The 17,620-nt window shown below is 39.3% G+C and overlaps 1 protein-coding gene across 1 annotated transcript; it reads right to left on the bottom strand.

The window, feature by feature from the left end:
- Positions 1-2,744: 2,744 nt before the first annotated feature.
- Positions 2,745-3,680, bottom strand: LOC123230969 (gap junction gamma-1 protein-like). Its single transcript, XM_044657163.1, has one exon. It carries the CDS (start codon positions 3,678-3,680, stop codon positions 2,745-2,747), a length of 936 nt encoding a protein of 311 aa, XP_044513098.1.
- Between the last annotated feature and the right edge of the window lie 13,940 nt (positions 3,681-17,620).

Here is a 17,620-nt window from a genome sequence, read left to right on the forward strand (position 1 = left end):
GATCTGGGCTTACCAGCTTTGTCATCTTATGCAAGATAATTATATCTCATTTTAAAATTGGACATTGTATAGGACATAGTCTGTAAAGTCATGATGAAATGAGATAATATATAAACAACTTTTTGTCACTGTATAGTGATATAGAAATATGCCAATGTTCCAAGAGATCTGTTATCTTATCTATGAGTAATTCCTTCTAAGGAGAAAGAGAAATCCACTCATGCTTACCCATCCTGTGAGAAAGATATACGTATATATGTGTGTATATATGCATATATATATATATATATATATATAAATAGATAATTATTATTTCTCCTGAGACATTGTTGAGATTAGGCCCATTCTCCTTGAGAGAAAAGAAAGTATGTTACTGATAATAGTAGCTAATATGAGATTTAACAATTATAAAGCACTGTACACACATATTTACTTGATCATAACAGAAAATTCTAAAGTAAGCATGACATACATAATTATCATCTCTTACTTAACTGACGAGAAAATGTGAATGAGGCCATATATAAGCAAATTTGGTACTCAACTTCAGTTTTTTCCCATTATTCATTTTACATTCTTGCTAGGTTTGTGTAGTCTTGAAGAGGGAGTACCATTGAAGCAGGGGATAGTACTTCAGAAAAGAAGGATTTACTGGATGCCAGTGGGGCTGGCTCTGAGTAACCAGAGAGCATCAACACTACCTAAAGTGAACAGAATGGAACGAGCTCCCACTTAGCAACTTTCTTCAAGCATCAGTGTTTTTCCCAGGTCCACTTAGCCCAGTTTATTACTTTACACTGGATTTTATTGTGATTCACTCACCCCCAACTGACTCATTCACTCACTCAGACACATCTAGACGTATTGATGGAAGAAAATGTGGACAGGACAAAAAATAAGTCTTTATTGGCATATAAAGTTTTCAGGCTTCAATGCCAAATAGCACCATGCTTGGAAGGTAAGTCCCTGAGACGATCAATGTTTCAAGTATCCAAGTTTCAAGTTTCCAGGTTCATTGTCCAATAACTTCAGTGTTCTAGGGGTGGGGCAGAGTTGGGATAGAGGGAATAATCTCTAAGGAGAATTATAGTTACAAGGAAGGTGGAGGGATAGGTCACCAAGGCCTCAATATATATATATATATATATATATATGTATGTGTACATGCACATGTATAGATGCACATATGTATACACACATATGTATATATACTGACAGGTATGCATACGTACAAAAATACTTTAGAATATAAAGGTTTTATGGGTAGAGATTCTCAGGTCCTTAATCCTCTGGATTCCAAAGCTCTCATCATGGGTGGAAATCCAACTTCAGCTGAAGAAGGAACTTCGACTGCAGGTCACAGCTCTGTGGAGAATAAGACATCAGTAATACCATGTGGCTTGGGAAAGGTTATGCCTGTATTACTTTGTGAATGAGACTGAGGTTCCCCTAATTGCTTAAAAGACCTCATATTCAAATATGGAAATAGGTATCAAGTGATAACATTTGTACAAACCAATGAAATTGCTTGTCAGCTCTGGGAGGGATAGGGAAGAGGGGAAGGAGAGAAAATGAATCATGTAAACATTGAAAAATGTTTAAAAATTTTAAATAAAATAAAAAAGACCTCATATTCAGACTTAGAGAGACAAAATGAAACAGGATTATAGATTTAATTCAATAAACCGGGCCTATATTCCAGAAAAGGCTGCATGCTGCTAAGGACATTAAACATGGCCTTAAGAGGCATAGTTTCTACTTCCTTCTGATTCCTTCTAGCTCTATAAGCCTAAGCAAGTTACTTTATTCCTCTGACCAACAGTAACCATCTATAATCATTTGTAAAATGGCAACAGTAATACTTGTATTACCTACTTCACAGAGGTTCTTTAGAAGAAAATGATGCTTTATGGTTTACAAAATTGTTTTCTCACAAAAACTCCAATTCACAGGTGAGAAAAGAGGTTCAGAGAGAAAGAGAAAATTGCTTGTGCTCACATTTGAAGGCTAGAATTCAAATCCAGGTTTTCTGACATCAAGTGGCTCTTGCCACTCTCCCAAAATGCCATCATTCACATGAAATGTGAATTTTTATTATTTCTATGTTCCTTGCACAACACTACCGGGAGGGTGTGAGAACCGTACAAAAAAGATAAAAATCACTGCCTTTAAGAAATTTGCAGTTCATGAAAAAGAACAGATGGTGAGACAAGAAGTGGAGATGGGGGTGGTAAGAGGACACCTAGGTAGAGCTATATTTGGAAAAAGCAGCTTGGCATAGTGACTAGCTGGAGGGGACTTGGAGACAAGAAACACTGGATTTGTGTCTCACCTCTGACACAAGCTATGTGCTAAGTCACATCCTCTCTGAGGTTGGTTATCATCTATGTAGTTGAGTAACAAGATCATAGATTTGGAACTGGTCCTTAGAGGCCATCTGATCTAATCGTCTCCTTTTGTATGTGAGGAAATTTAGATCCAGGGAAGCTAAATAATTTGCAGGTAGTAAATATTGGAGAAGAGATTCAAATCTGTGATTTGGAGTCCAGACCTTATATTCTTTTCATTAGGAGAAGCCTAAGGTAGTTGCAAGAAGGTGCTTTAAATAATGTAAGCCCAACGGAGATTTAAACACTCCGGATGTGTAGGTATTACCAGGAGGACCCTTAAAAGAGAAGCAGTACAATGTGCTCTTTAGCCTCACAAAAAGAAGGTCCTACATTGAGACTCAGAGCAGATTATCCCTACATACCTGTCTTGGCCAGTCGCGCCTCTTTCTGGGCTTGGTTGTGCCGATTTTGCTGAGTTGAGATATGGTAGGTTGGAGGCTGCCCTGAACAGGTAGGCACTGAGGCCAAAGGTGCGCCCAGATGCAGTGCCATGTCCATTTGCTTCTGGACCAGATGCAACTGTTTCTGCATTTGCTGCAGCTCCAGCTTGAAACTCTTGGAATGGGGAGATGGGGCAGGGCGGTTTCTACCATTTTTCACGTTCCCCAGGCCCAGGTGCAGCAACTCGATCAGGTTGAGCAGGAGGCAGAGGCCACTGACTGCATACATGATCAGCAGGAAGATGGTCTTCTCCGTGGGACGAGATATAAAGCAGACTACGGTATGGGGGCAAGGACTCTGCGTGCAGTCATAGTTGAAAGGCACTTTTAGGCCATAGAGCAGATACTGGCCCCCTAGGAAGGCCACCTCTAATGCAGTCCGCACCAGCAACTGCCCAACATAGGCCCCTAGGAGCCCGTCCCTGCGGATCCTCCTGCGACCATCATGGGCCCCATCGTCAGGGCACATCTGAGGCTTCTTCTCTTTGATCATAGGCTCCTTCTCGTCTTCCTCGCCTTCCTTCTCTTGCTTCTGGGTCATCTGGCGCCGGGACAGATGGTGTACAGCATAACCCAAATAGAACACAGTGGGCGCAGTGACGAGAATGATCTGGAATACCCAGAAACGCACATGCGAGAGGGGTGCGAAGGTGTCGTAGCAGACGTTTTGGCATCCAGGCTGCCGAGTGTTACACACGAATCCACTTAGTTCGTCCCGGTAAATAGCCTCCCCACCCACGGCCAGGAGCACTAGTCGGAAAACGACCAGCACGGACAGCCAGAGTTTCCCCACCAGAGTGGAGTGCTGGGTCACAGCCTCCAGCAACTTGGTCAGAAACGCCCAGCTCATCTTCTCTCTTCCCAAAGACTCTCCACGACCTGAGGACAGAGGGGCATGAGAAAGTACTCGCCTTCACCACACCTCCCCCCCACACCCCCAACCTCCCATTCACCTCCAGCTGCTCTTCTGGTCAAGATCCTCTTCCGGCCCCGGGGCCCCGACCCTCACGCTCCCTAGTCCTTCCCAACATCCCAGGCCATCCCTTGCTCCCTTTCTTACTTACAATCTCTTCTTCAGTTCACCAGGCTAATCCCAAGGGCCAAGAGAAAGACCTAAAGGTTAAGCAGCAGATCCCGCAAGTTACTTCTAAGAGGCTAAGTTGGCGGGAACAGATTCTTTTTCAGACTCCGCTTCCTTTTCACCAACCTCTCCCCCAACCTCTAGGCGGATGCAGGGTGTGGGGGGCTATGGAGTCAGAACAATACTGAGGCTGAGGAGTCCAGAGAAGGGGGCGTGGTAAAAGTGCAGTGGAGGGCACAGGGCCAAGGAAGGCAGAGAAAGGAGCAGAGCAAAAGGGCCCGGGAGCTCTGGTCCCCATTGTCCCAGGCGCAGGCACCACTTTCAGGAGCGAGGAAGCTGCCGCAAGTTTCGGTTCAGGCCCGGGGGCAAAAGAAGGGCCCAGGGAAAAAGTGGATTGGGGTGGGGGGGTGGGGGAGACACGGCCAGGCAAGAGTTCGCCCAGATCTAGAAGTTTTCATCCACCCGTCTTCAGTCCAATCCCTCCCCTTGCCGTCCCTCTAGGGCCGCCTCCGAAACCCGACATTTCCTCCCTCTTTCCCCAAGGCAAACGTACCTCCTATCAGAATTTCATCCCAGCCTAGGCACTCCCGAGAGGAGCTGCAGCTGCGGAGTGGGTAGATTCCTCTTTCAAATTCCCTGTCCCTCCCCTGGGGCGGGCTCCAAAAAGTGTCCGCCCCTCCCGGTGGGCGGCCAGGTTGGGTCTCTGGCCGAGGTTCTGCAGAATCCTTGGATCCCACAGTCAGAAATCGAGGGCTCCGAGCCTGCAGCGAATGTTGTGTCACCATATCCTGGATGGAGGATGAATCGAATCTGAACCCAGATAACTACAATTATTGGAGATAGGAGAGAAAGGATAGTGGGAAGAACCCTGGGACCTTGAATCTGAAGACCTGGCTATGCATCCTGTTTCTCCCACTCTTTAAATTTCTCCCATGCACTTCATATCCTTAGTCACAGTTTCCTCTAACATAAAGGAGGGTTTATCTAGGAGGTTTTTTCTGTGAAGCTAATTAATAATAATTAATTGATTAATAGTTACTGATTGATTACTAGTTAAGAGTTTTAGTAATCACTGTAACCAGTTTCTAAGGCTTAGATTTAAAATTAGATTGTAGGGGGCCAGCTAGGTGGCTTAGTGGATTGAGAAACTGGAGGTCCTGGGTTCAAATGTTCCCTCAGACACTTCCTAGCTCTGTGACCCTGGGCAAATCACTTACTCCCCATTCCTAGCCCTTAGCCCTCTTCTGTCTCAAAACCACAATATGGATCCTAAGAAGGTAAGGGTTTTAAAAAGTCCACTATATTATATAGGCCTTGGTAGAAAAGTTTGTATGAAATTTGATAAGAAACTATACCCACAACTGAGACTGGACCTGCCTCTTGAGGGAAATAAAGAAGAAAGATGAAGGATGATTCAACTTGGTCAGAAAATATTTTTCCTAGCATTGGGTTTCTCTGTTGTTTTTTTGGGGGAGGAGGGGTGCTCTGGAAAGTTTGGAGGCTTTCCAGAGGATGTTCAACTCTGTGTTTTCCCTGTTATCATAGACTCTGGAGACACCCTTTTGCAAGTTACTGTAATTTTGAACCAATCACAATCTTAGTTTAGTTGATACCAATTGACCTTAAAGTAATAACTTTATGTAATTAAATGGTAGAAGCAAGAAAAACGAGGTGAAAAAAATATGCTTAAATCTGCATTGTGTTTATCAGTTCTCTCTCTGAAGATGAATAGCATTTTTTTTATGATGAATCCTTTAGAATTGTGAATCATTATACTAGTTAGCCACTGTCTTTTATAATGATTATTGTTACAATATTGCTATTACTGCGTCCAATATTTTCCCAATTCTGCTCCCTTCACTTTGCATTAGCTCATATAAATCTTCCCAGGTTTTTCTGAAACCACCTTTCACCTTGTTTCTTATAGCACAATAATATTCCATCACAATCATACCACAATTTGTTCAGTAATTCTCCCATTGATGGGTATCCTCTTCATTTCTAATGTTTTGCCACTGCAAAAAGATTTGATATAGTTTTATTTATATAAGTGCTTTTCTTTATTCTTTGATCTCTTTGAAATATAGACATAGTAGTTTTTTGCTAGGTCAAAGGGTATGCATAGTTTCATAGCACTTTGGGCCTAACTTTAATTTTTTTCCAGAATAGTTGGACCATTCATAACTCTATTAATAATGTATCTATTTTCCCATGCCCCTTCCTGAATTTGTCTTTTTCCATTTTTTTTGTTATCTTACTCAATCTGATGGGAGTGATGTGATAATTCAGAGTTGTTTTGATTTGTGTTTCTCTAATTATTAGTGATTTATAACTTTTTTAATGTAACTATTGTTAGCTTTGATTTCTTCTGAAAAATGTCTGTTCATATACTTTGATAACTTATTAATTAAGGAAGTGCTTTTATTTTTTTTTTAATTTTGCTCATTTGAGAAATGAGACTTTTATCAAAGAAATTTGCTATAAAAATTCCCCCCTGCCCCAATTTCCTGCTTTCCTTCTAATTTTGGCTGTATAGATTTTATTTGTGCAAAAAAAAAATCAGTGTAATGCATGATCCTTTCTATCTCTTGGTTAGTCATGAACTCTTCCCTTATCCTTAGACCTAGCAGGTAATTTTCATCATGCCTTCTTAAATTCCTTATAATATCACCCTTTATGTCTAAATTGTTTACTCATTTTAATCACATTTTGGTATAGAATATGAGTTATTAGTCTATTCCTGATTTTTACCAAATTGCTTTCTAGTTTTCCCAGCAATTTTTGACAAATGGCTTATCAAAAACTAGATACTTTACACCTATCAGATTAGCCAATATGACAGTAAAGGAAAATGATAAATGTTGTAGGGGATATGGCAAAATTAGGACACTAATGCATTGCTGGTGGAGTTGTGAACTGAACCTACCATTCTGGAGGGCAATTTGGAATCTGGAGGGCTATAAAACAATGCATACCCTTTGATCCAGTGATACCACTACTAGGATTGTATCCCAAAGAGATTTAAAAAAAAAATGGGAAAGGACCTACTTGTAAAAAAATATTTATAACTGCTCCTTTTGTGGTGGCAAAGAATTGGAAATTAAAGGAATGTCCCTCAATTGGGGGATGGCTGAACAAATTGTGGTATATGGTGGTGATGGAATACTATTGTGATGTAACAAATGATGAACAGGATGATTTCAGAAAGAGCTGGAAAGACATACATGAACTGAGAAGGGAGGAGGGAGGAGGAGGAAAAGAAGGAGAAGGAGGAGTCCTCCTCATCTGATGTGTGGGCACTCTAGTTCTAGTAAGGGCTAAGTCTATGGTGTTTGCTTTATTATGATTCTTTGCCTTCTTGGTCTTTGGTGCATATAATTCCAAATTATACCAATATCTCTAGTTCTAGCAAAAGAGAAGGCTTGGATTTACTCGTCCCTTTCATTGCTCCACAACTGCTTCAGGTCCTCAATCTGGTATTGACTCTTCAGTACACACAATTCCTTAGACTCAGAGGATATATGGATTTTTCTCCGGGCCCACTTGTAGCTCAGTATCTTCTGTCTTCTATAGGAAGCTCATTTGGAGCCTCATATCTAGGAACTCATTTGAACAAAAAATCCACTGTTTGGAAAGGATAAAAGGGCTTACCTACAACAATGAAGTTGTTCCCTTTAATTCTATCAGAAAAATATCCCAAAGGGTTTTTTTCCCTCAATTAAAAACCTTAGGGCCTCCAAATTACATTGATATGCTAGATTCTTCAGAATGCTATATTTAGTAGTGCTGCAAACACAGGCAGGCAACAGTGATAATTTTGCTGCTTGTTACCTCATGATCATCAGTGTTCAGTCTGAGTATTTCTATAATAATTAGCCATCATATCTAAACACTGATTTTCTTCCTTCTCTGTGGGTAAATAAGTTTTCTTGTTTTCCTTGATCAGCATTCCTAATTCTGGAACCGATGTCAATAACATAGGGAAAATTGGACTATGTCTGACTCCTTAGGGTTTAGGCCCTATAGTGGTCAACTGTTTCCTTGGGATCTTCAAAGTTGAAATAATGGAAAGAAAAGAGACAACTTTATTTTCTAAATTTATTATTAATTTATTAATTTAATTTAGAGTATTTTCCCTTGGTTCCATGATTCATGTTCTTTCCCTCCCCTCCTCCCTCCCCCTTCCTAGCCAAGGAGCAATTCCACTGAAAAACATGTATCATTGATCAAGACCTATTTCCATATTATTGTTTGTAATAGAGTGATCATTTAGAGTCTACGTTTCCAATCATATCCCCAATGAACCTTGTGATTAAGCAAGTATAGCATGTCTCCTCAATTGATTGCTCAACTGAATTCTCAGAGTATATTCCTCTCTTAGCCTGCTTTCCTCTTTGATACCACATTTTATTCCTTGAAGCTGTTCCTATCATCAAGTGACTCCTTTTCTGTATCTGTCTATTTAGTGTAGGAGTTTCTAACCTGGGCCGTGTGGATAGGTTTAATGGAATTTAATGGAGTTTGTAAAGTTGGAGTGGGAAAATCACATCTCTGTTTCAACATAATTGCTTTCCTAGGAATTTTATTTTATTCATTTAAAAACATTATTTTGAGAAAACATCCATAGTTTCACTTGACTGTCAAAGGAGTTCATGATACAAAAAGGTTAATATCCCTTGGTCTAGAGTCTCTTCCTTCAAGTATGCGTTGAACTCTCTTGAACTGAAAACTCAAACTCCTGGATGGAGTATCCCCAATATCGCTGCTAGACACACGATTAGAAGATTTTCTCTTCAGCTGGAGAAGGATAGATTCTTATACTCACAAAGGCATCCTGTACAAAATGCTTCCAAGGTTGGATGACCCCATAGCTTAGCTATATAAATTCATGCTTATTCAAACAACTTGTTCTATTTAATTCTACTAGAGAAGAGTGCTCATATATCCCAAAGGATTTAGGAAGTTGTGAAGTGTGAAGCAGACTTTCTTTTAGTACCCCTACTTAGTACCTCACCAGATACTAAGTAAGAGAGCTCACAAATCACTTGCTAAAATGAGTGATAACTCCAGAACTCAACACTAAGTAAGAGTGTTCAGAAGTCATTTGCTAAAGTGGGTGATAACTCAATCAGTCAGAAACTTGTGAATCCTTCTGGTAAGAGTTTACACCCTCAGAAACTCAATCAGTCAGGAACTTATGAATCCTCTTGATAAGAGTTTATACCTTCAGAGGGTAAGAAGTGGATCCCACAGACACTGCCCCCTTGGGCAGTGCTAGGCAATTTGGAAGCTGTGATTCATCTCTGTGAAGAGGGATAGGGACAAGAAGTCATTATAAAAGTCCTGAACTTCTTTGGCCGGACAGAGTCTTCTGCAAGCAGTGGTCTTCAGAGGTCCTCTTCAGCCTGAATCTGGAGCTTGGAAGATCTTAGACTGGAACTAAAGGAAGAGGTTTACACTGGTGAGACTTATATTGAAGAGGTTATCAGACTTTCATGTGGAGATTGGGACCTGAGGGAGCTTTTGTCAAAGTTGAGCTGAATTTCTTTGAATTGGCAATTATAGGGTATTTAGCTAGGATATTTAGATAGGAAATATTTTCTACTTCCCTCTTACATTTCTATCTTTTGCTGTATTTATATTACATTAAATTATTAAGAGCTACTAACAGATTTTTTTTACTGAAGAAGTTAATTATTTTTATAAATGGTGACCCCAATCTCACTTTCATAATTCTTATATTTTAGCCAAACCCTTAATTTAATTCCTTACAGTGTAGATATATTTTCCAAGATGGCATTTAAAAAAACCCAGTATAAAACATTTCTCCAATAAACCAGGAATCTATTCTCCCACAAACACAATAGTCTTTGGAAGAATGGGATCAAACTTAAAGCACATTGCAGTGAGATATATGGTAGCCACATGAGTGGCAAAGGCAACACAATTCTGGATACCTTTCAGCTAGGAATTCCTTTGCCTCCCCATTCCAAACATTACTTTTGGGTGCAATCTTATTCAGCCGGGCTCCCAGGGCCTGGTCCTCTCACAGAATGACTTTTAACTGCCAGGGCTAACTCCTTGAAGTTGCTTCCTCCCTCAAGATGTCTTTATCTATGTCAATCTTCATTCTCTGCAATGTCTCCAACTGGTCCAGTCACTAACTTTTCTGTGCTATATGGCTGATGTGGTGATGATGGGGAAACCATTCTCTTTTCCTCCCCTGCAGTGATCTCCTATACATGCAGCTCCTGGCTTGCAAAAGAACTCAAATTGCCCAACTGCTAGATGGCTTACTTTCACATATGACCAAATAGGCATGACTAATTTACTCAGTCCCTCACTAGATGTTTCTTATGTGGTGTCAGTTGTCTTTACTCACTTACTAGGACCCTGGGATCTCAAATTGATTAAATATCTTCACATGTTGTGGGAACCTTATTTACATTTTCTCATACCCTGTGGTTACATTCTGGGTCTTTTCTGACCACCTCAACTGAGTTGTATTGGGGAGAGAAAAGAATCTCTTCTTTTACAATATCATTGCTTGTTCCTTTCTGTGTTCTTCTAAGCTGATGCCATAGCTAGGTGATTGGCATCCCTCAACCATTGAGTGATGTACTAGTAATGAGTCTATAGGTGTTTTTCATTCTCAGAAACTCCAAAGCACACCAGTAAGAATCATGTCCTCTGCTCAGGTCTCCCTGTATTCATTGTATTCAGCAGGGCATAGTCAGATCATTCTGGCTGAGGATCTTTTTTTGCAGACCACGCGGCATAATTCTAGATTCTTAAGTCCTGCCAATTGGAACATCACATTTTGAGACCTCAACATTTTGACTTCTGGGCAAAATGAATCCTGACAAGGAAACTGAAAAATAATTCTGCCATGAAATTTGCCCACTGCAAAAAGTGTAAGGGGGGAAAAAGGGTTTTTTGGTTGAATATATTAAAAATTGGTTGCCAGAGGATTGAACAATTATCAGTCCTCAATAAAGAATAATCTCAAGTCAAAATTGACTTTTATGGAAGTTTATTTACAATTCAAAAAAGAGAGAGGAAATAAGGAAATAAGAATCTAACACAGTAGGTAATTACTACAATCCTCTAATCCGGGTAGATCTAATTAACCCTCAGCTGAGAGTCAGAGGTCCAGAGGCCCAGAGGTGAATGAAGCAAAGCTTCATTCATTAGAGTCTCTATTAAGGGGAAGTTCCTTAAGAGAAGTTCAGGGAGATTCAGTTTTTAAACTCACCAGGTGGACTTCTAAGAAGATATTGAAAGTAGTCTCACCAAGGTCTCAGCGTTCCAGCCAGCACTCCTCCATGGACCAGAAGAGCTCCTTCACCAGCAGCCCTCTTCACCAGAAGACCGTCTCCAGCAGAAGACCTTCTTTTAAAGGGATCACTTATGCCTCACTTCCTGTGCCTTCCTCCTAGTTTGCATGTCCAATCACAATAGACCCTTCTCATAGGACTGCCTAGGGGGCAGTCAGTTGATTCTGATTTGTTACCCACTCTAGCACACATGGATTACTGACCTCCCGAAATTGGAGGCTCTCTCACCTTTGGTGATTAAATCTAAAGATGGGCAGTGTAGACTTAATCTAATTATCACAAAAGCCCTCTGGTGTTAATTGGGTAAGCCTGTGCATACTGCATGAAGTGGTCTGACACCATTATCTTTTTCTTGTTCTTCTGATTCCATTCTGATTTATGCGTAGTCCGAAGTTTGGCAGCATTTTGGCTCATGTAGCTTAAGTCTGTGAGTGTGAAGCCCCCTACCCCCTTTTATGCTTATAATAGTATTAGTCTTTATGATTCTTTTAATAACTTAATCATTAGTTTTGAGTGAATAGTCAAAGTGATACAGTTTGCTTTATAAAATTATAGGGATTAGCTAAGAAAGTTACAATTTAGGGTGGTATTGTGATTGGGCAAGCAGGCTAGGGGAAGGCATAGGAAGTGATGCATAAGTGACCCCTTTAAAAAGAGGGAGTTGAGTGAGTGAGAGGTCTTCCGTTGAAGAGGACATCTAGTGACCTCCCTCGTCTGGATCATGGAAGAGTGTTGGAACGCTGAGACCCTGGTGAGACTGCTTTAAATATCGTCTTTGAATTCCATGTGGTGAGTTAAAGACTGACTGAATCTTCCTGAATTTCTCTTAAGAAAGTTCATTTAGTAGACTCAGTGAATGAAGTTTTGCTCCATTCACCTCCGGACCTCTGGCCTTCTAACTCTTGGTTGAGAGTTAAGATCTACCTGGATTAATTAGAGGTTTGTAATAAATTACCTACTGGGTTAGATTCTTATTTCCTTATTTCCTCTCTCTCTTCTTAATTGTAAATAAACTTCCATAAAAGCCATTTTTGACTTGAGATTATTCTTAATTGAGGATTGATAAAAGTTCAATCCTCTGGTGATTATCTTTTAATATATTGAATCCAAAAAAATCCTTTTCCCTCCTTACAGTATCAAATCTTGTTTACATCTTTTGAACTTAAGCCTATAACCAAAAAGTTATTACCAAGCCCACAACACTCTGTTGGGTGCAAGCTCAAGATGGTCAGGAAGGAGGGGGAGGCCTGCCTTGGGTAAAGAAGTAGAGGCCTGCTTTGGGTAGAAGCCCAAGACCATCACACAGGAGGAAGGCCCCTCTTGTTGTTACAAACCACTGACTCCTAATATTGTCTGTAAAAGACACCAAAAGTGCAAAGGCCTTTAAAAGGTCAACAATAATAATAGACTTAAGTTACCACCCAAAGTGATCTTTCACATTCACTAGCTCAATCAGCACTTGAATCATCAATTGAAAGATATAAGCATCTTTTTCTTTTTTTTTTTTTTGTATCACTGTCACTATGTCATAAGATTTCTCTCTATAAAAAAAGGCCATCTTCTAAGGCTTGGGGTCTCTGGTTCTGATGGGACCAGGGTCTGGCTTTATTGTAAGGTAGGCCCCCTCTCAATAAACTTATTATTTAGCTCAGAGTTCTGTACTGGTGTAATAAATTTTCACCACAAGTCTGAAGCACTTTCCTTTGCATATTTTAGACAGAGGCCTTATACTTCTTACATACCTATACCACCATTTGAAGTTAGCAGGTGTTCAACTCAATAGTCAAATGATTTTTTCTTGGCTCAAATGTCCAAAATCATTATCATCAATTAACTAATATTTACTAAGAGCTAATTGCAAGGCATTCAAATTTGAAAAAAATGTTAAAGTCCCTACTTACAAAGAGCTATGACTGTTAGAATATACATAAATCAGAACATATAAGATAAATACAGAGGAAAGTTCACCTCATAGTGGATGGCACTAGCAGCGAGGGGAAGGGAGAGACCAGGTGGCGGTGCTTGAGATAAGTCTTGAAGAAAGCTATAATTCTAAGAATTAGAAGATATGAAGGGGAGAATTTTGGCATTGGGAACAGCCTATACAAAGGCTTAATTTCATTTTTATTCTGAACTTAATAAACTCCAAATAAAATGGATAATTCCAAAACATAATAAAACTGAAAAAGAAGATTACAAATCAAATTGCATGTCCCTATTATATAAAGCTTGCTTTTCAAGTATATAATAAATTCAATATGTTGTTTTCAAAACTGTCCTGCTCATCTATGATCCTTTTAAGTCTTCCTTCTGTTTTCTTTCCCCCAAGATTTTATTTTATTTTTTGTGGCATTTGTATTTATTTTTTTAGAAAAAATTTCCATGATTACACGATTCTTGTTTTTACTTTCCCCTTCATCCCCCTTCAACTCCTCACCCCCCCCATATCCAACGTACATTTCCACTGGTTTTAACATGTGTGATCAATCAAGACTTATCTACATATTATTGATAGTTGCATTTGTGTGGTCATTTAGTGTCACATCCCCAACCATGTCTGCATCAACCCATGAGTTCAAGCAGTTGTTTTATTTCTGTGTTTCCACTCCTGCAGTTCTTCCTCTGAATGTGGGCAGCATTCTTTTCCATAAATCCCTCAGAATTGTCCTGGATCATTGCATTGATGCTAGTACAGAAGTCCATTACATTCAGTTTTACCACAGTGTATCAGCCTCTGTGTACAATGTTCTCCTGGCTCTGCTCCTTTCACTCTGCATCAATTCCTGGAGGTCTTTCCAATTCACATGGAATTCCTACAGTTTATTATTCCTTTGAGCACAGTAGTATTCCATCACCAGCATATACCACAATTTGTTCAGCCATTCCCCAATTGAAGGGCATCCCTTCGTTTTTCAGTTTTTTGCCACCACAAAAAGTGCGGCCATAAATATTTTTGTACAAGTCTGTTTATCTATGATCTCTTTGGGGTACAAACCCAGCAATGCTATGGCTGGATCGAAGGGCAGGCAGTCTTTTAGAGCTCTTTGGGCATAGTTCCAAATTGCCTTCCAGAATGGTTGGATCAGTTCACAACTCCACCAGCAATGCATTAATGTCCCAATTTGGCCACATGCCCTCCAACATTCATTACTTTCCCCTTCTATCATTTCAGCCAATCTGCTAGGTGTGAGGTGATACTTCAGAGTTGTTTTGATTTGCATTTCTCTAATTATTAGAGATTTAGAACTCTTTCTCATGTGCTTATTGATACTTTTGATTTCTTTATCTGAAAATTGCCTATTCATGTCCCTTGCCCATTTATCAATTGGGAAATGGCTTGATTTTTTATACAATTGATTTATCTCCTTGTATATTTGAGTAATTAGACCCCTGTCAGAGTTTTTTGTTATAAAGATTTTTTCCCAATTTGTTGTTTCCCTTCTGATTTTGGTTGCATTGTTTTTGTTTGTACAACAACTTTTAAATTTAATATAATCAAAATTATTTATTTTATATTTTGTAATTTTTCTAACTCTTGCTTGGTTTTAAATTTTTCCCTTTCCCAGAGATCTGACAAGTATACTATTCTGTGTTCACTTAACTTATTTATAGTTTCCCTCTTTATATTCAAGTCATTCACCCATTCTGAATTTATCTTAGTGTAGGGTGTGAGATGTTGATCTAAAGCTAATCTCTCCCATATTGTTTTCCAATTTTCCCAACAGTTTTTGTCAAATAGTGGATTTACGTCCCAAAAGGTGGGCTCTTTGGGTTTATCATAGACAATCTTGCTGATGTCACTTACCCCAAGTCTATTCCACTGATCCTCCCTTCTGTCTCTTAGCCAGTATCATATTGTTTTTTTAAACATTTATTAATATTCATTTTTAATATGTTTACATGGTTCATGCCCCTACTTTCCCTTCACTCTCCGCTCTCCCCCCACCCATGGCAGACGCACATTTCCACTGGTTGTAACGTGTGTCCTTGTTCAGGACCTATTTCCAAATTGTTGGTAGTTGCATTGGTGTGGTAGTTTCGAGTCTACATCCCCAATCATGTCCGCCTCAACCCATGTGTTCAAGCAATTGTTTATCTTCTATGTTTCCTCTCCTGCAGTTCTTCCTCTGAATGTGGATAGCATTCTTTACCACAAATCCCTCAGAGCTGTCTTGTGTCATTGCATTGCTGCTGGTATAGAAGTCCATTACATTAGATTTTACCACAGTATATCAGTCTCTGTGTATAGTGTTCTTCTGGCTCTGCTCCTTTCCCTCTGTATCAGTTCCTGGAGGTCTTTCCAATTCACATGGAATTCCTCCAGTTTATTATTCCTTTTAGCACAGTAGTATTACATCACCAGCATATACCACAATTTGTTCAGCCATTCCCCAATTGAAGGACATACCCTCCTTTTCCAGTTCTTTGCCACCACAAAAAGCGCAGCTATAAATATTTTCGTGCAAGTCTGTTTATCTATGATCTCTTTGGGGTACAAACCCAATAATGGTATGACTGAATCAAAGGGCAGGCATTCTTTTATAGCCCTTTGAGCATAGTTCCAAATTGCCATACAGAATGGTTGTATCATTTCACAACTCCACCAGCAATGCATTAATGTCCCAATTTGGCCACATGCCCTCCAACATTCATTACTCTCCCCTTCTTTCATTTTAGCCAATCTGCTAGGTGTGAGGTGATACTTCAGAGTTGTTTTGATTTGCATTTCTCTAATTATTAGAGATTTAGAACACTTTCTCATGTGCTTATTGATACTTTTGATTTCTTTACCTGAAAATTGCCTATTCATGTCCCTTGCCCATTTTTCAATTGGGGAATGGCTTGATTTTTTATACAATTGATTTAACTCCTTGTATATTTGAGTAATTAGACCCCTGTCAGAGTTTTTTGTTATAAAGATTTTTTCCCAATTTGTTGTTTCCCTTCTGATCTTGGCTACATTGTTTTGGTTTGTGCAAAAGCTTTTTAGTTTTGGGACTTGGCCCACACTTGCTCCTCCACCTGAGATTTTCCCCTGAGTCTGAGCAGACTGGGTGCTGCTGCTGCCTCTCTCAGCCCCACTCCCATGTCCAAGATATGAGTTTTCCAGCCACCTGGGATCTCAGGTCTTGCTGCTCTCAGGGGCAACCTCCTAGTAGTGCCAGCTAGCTGCCTAGGGGCTAGATTTTGTGCCCCCGCTTGCTCTAACTCTGGTGCTGTGGGTGTGGTGAGGGAGGGGTGATCTGCTCACATTTTGATGGGATGTATTTCCCCCCCTTATAGCTTGGAAGTGCCCAAATCCCACATACCTTCTGTACTGTGCTATTGTGGGGTCCCTTCTTTCATCTGGATTTTGTTTTCTTGTCCTTTGGATGTATACTATATCTGTTGGTAAGGAGAGGAAGTGGCCCAGCTTCTACTTAGCCACCATCTTAACCCAGAAGTTCCCCAGGATTTTAATAAAAGAAGTTTTCATTACCTTTTTTCTTTAACTTATTTTTTGACTATTCCATCATTATTTTCTCTTCATTCTCCCACACTCATCTCCATTGTAAAAGTGGGGAAAAGAAATCTCTTGTAACACATATTCATGGTTAATTAAAATAAATTAAAAAAAAGATATGTCTTATTGACATTACCTTGAGTCTTCTGTCAAGAGATGGGTAACATGCTTTATCAGTCTTCTCTTGGAGTCATAGTTGATTAAAGCACTAATCTAAATTCTAAAATCTAAAGCCTTTTGAAGTTGTTTTCTTTACAATGTTTTTGCTATTGTATAATTTTTCTCCAAGTTTTGCTCACTTTATTCTGAATCATTTCATATAGATCTTTGTAGGTTTCTCTAAAATTGTCCATTTCATTGTTTCTTAGGGTTCAATAATATTCTCTTAAAAATTGTTTTAATTATACAAAATCTTATTTCTAGTCATCCTACTACCATAACTATTCCTAATTGAAAACAGAAGGAAAAAACAACCCACTGCAAACATGTATAATAAATCAAAGCAAATTTCCACATTGATAACATGCAAAAAAATTGTCTCATTCTACATTCTGAGTCTTTTGCCTCTCTGTCAGAGGTAGGAAGCATATTTCATCATTAGTTCTCAGGAATCCTAGTTATTATGCAAATAAGAGTTCAATACAATAGTATTCCATCATATTAATGTATTATACTCTGTTTAACCAGTTCCCAATTTATAGGCTGGTGCTCATTCTCTGCTACCTCAAAAAATTAAATTTTTGTATATCCTTTTTCTTGCTTTTTTCATTTTGTTTTCTTGCCTTTTTTTTCCCAACATGGCTAATATATAAATGTTTTGCATGGCTTCACATATATGACTTATTAGAACTCAAAATTTTACAAAATGA

Source organism: Gracilinanus agilis, chromosome 1, assembly GCF_016433145.1.
Source record: "Gracilinanus agilis isolate LMUSP501 chromosome 1, AgileGrace, whole genome shotgun sequence".
Taxonomy (NCBI): domain Eukaryota; kingdom Metazoa; phylum Chordata; class Mammalia; order Didelphimorphia; family Didelphidae; genus Gracilinanus; species Gracilinanus agilis.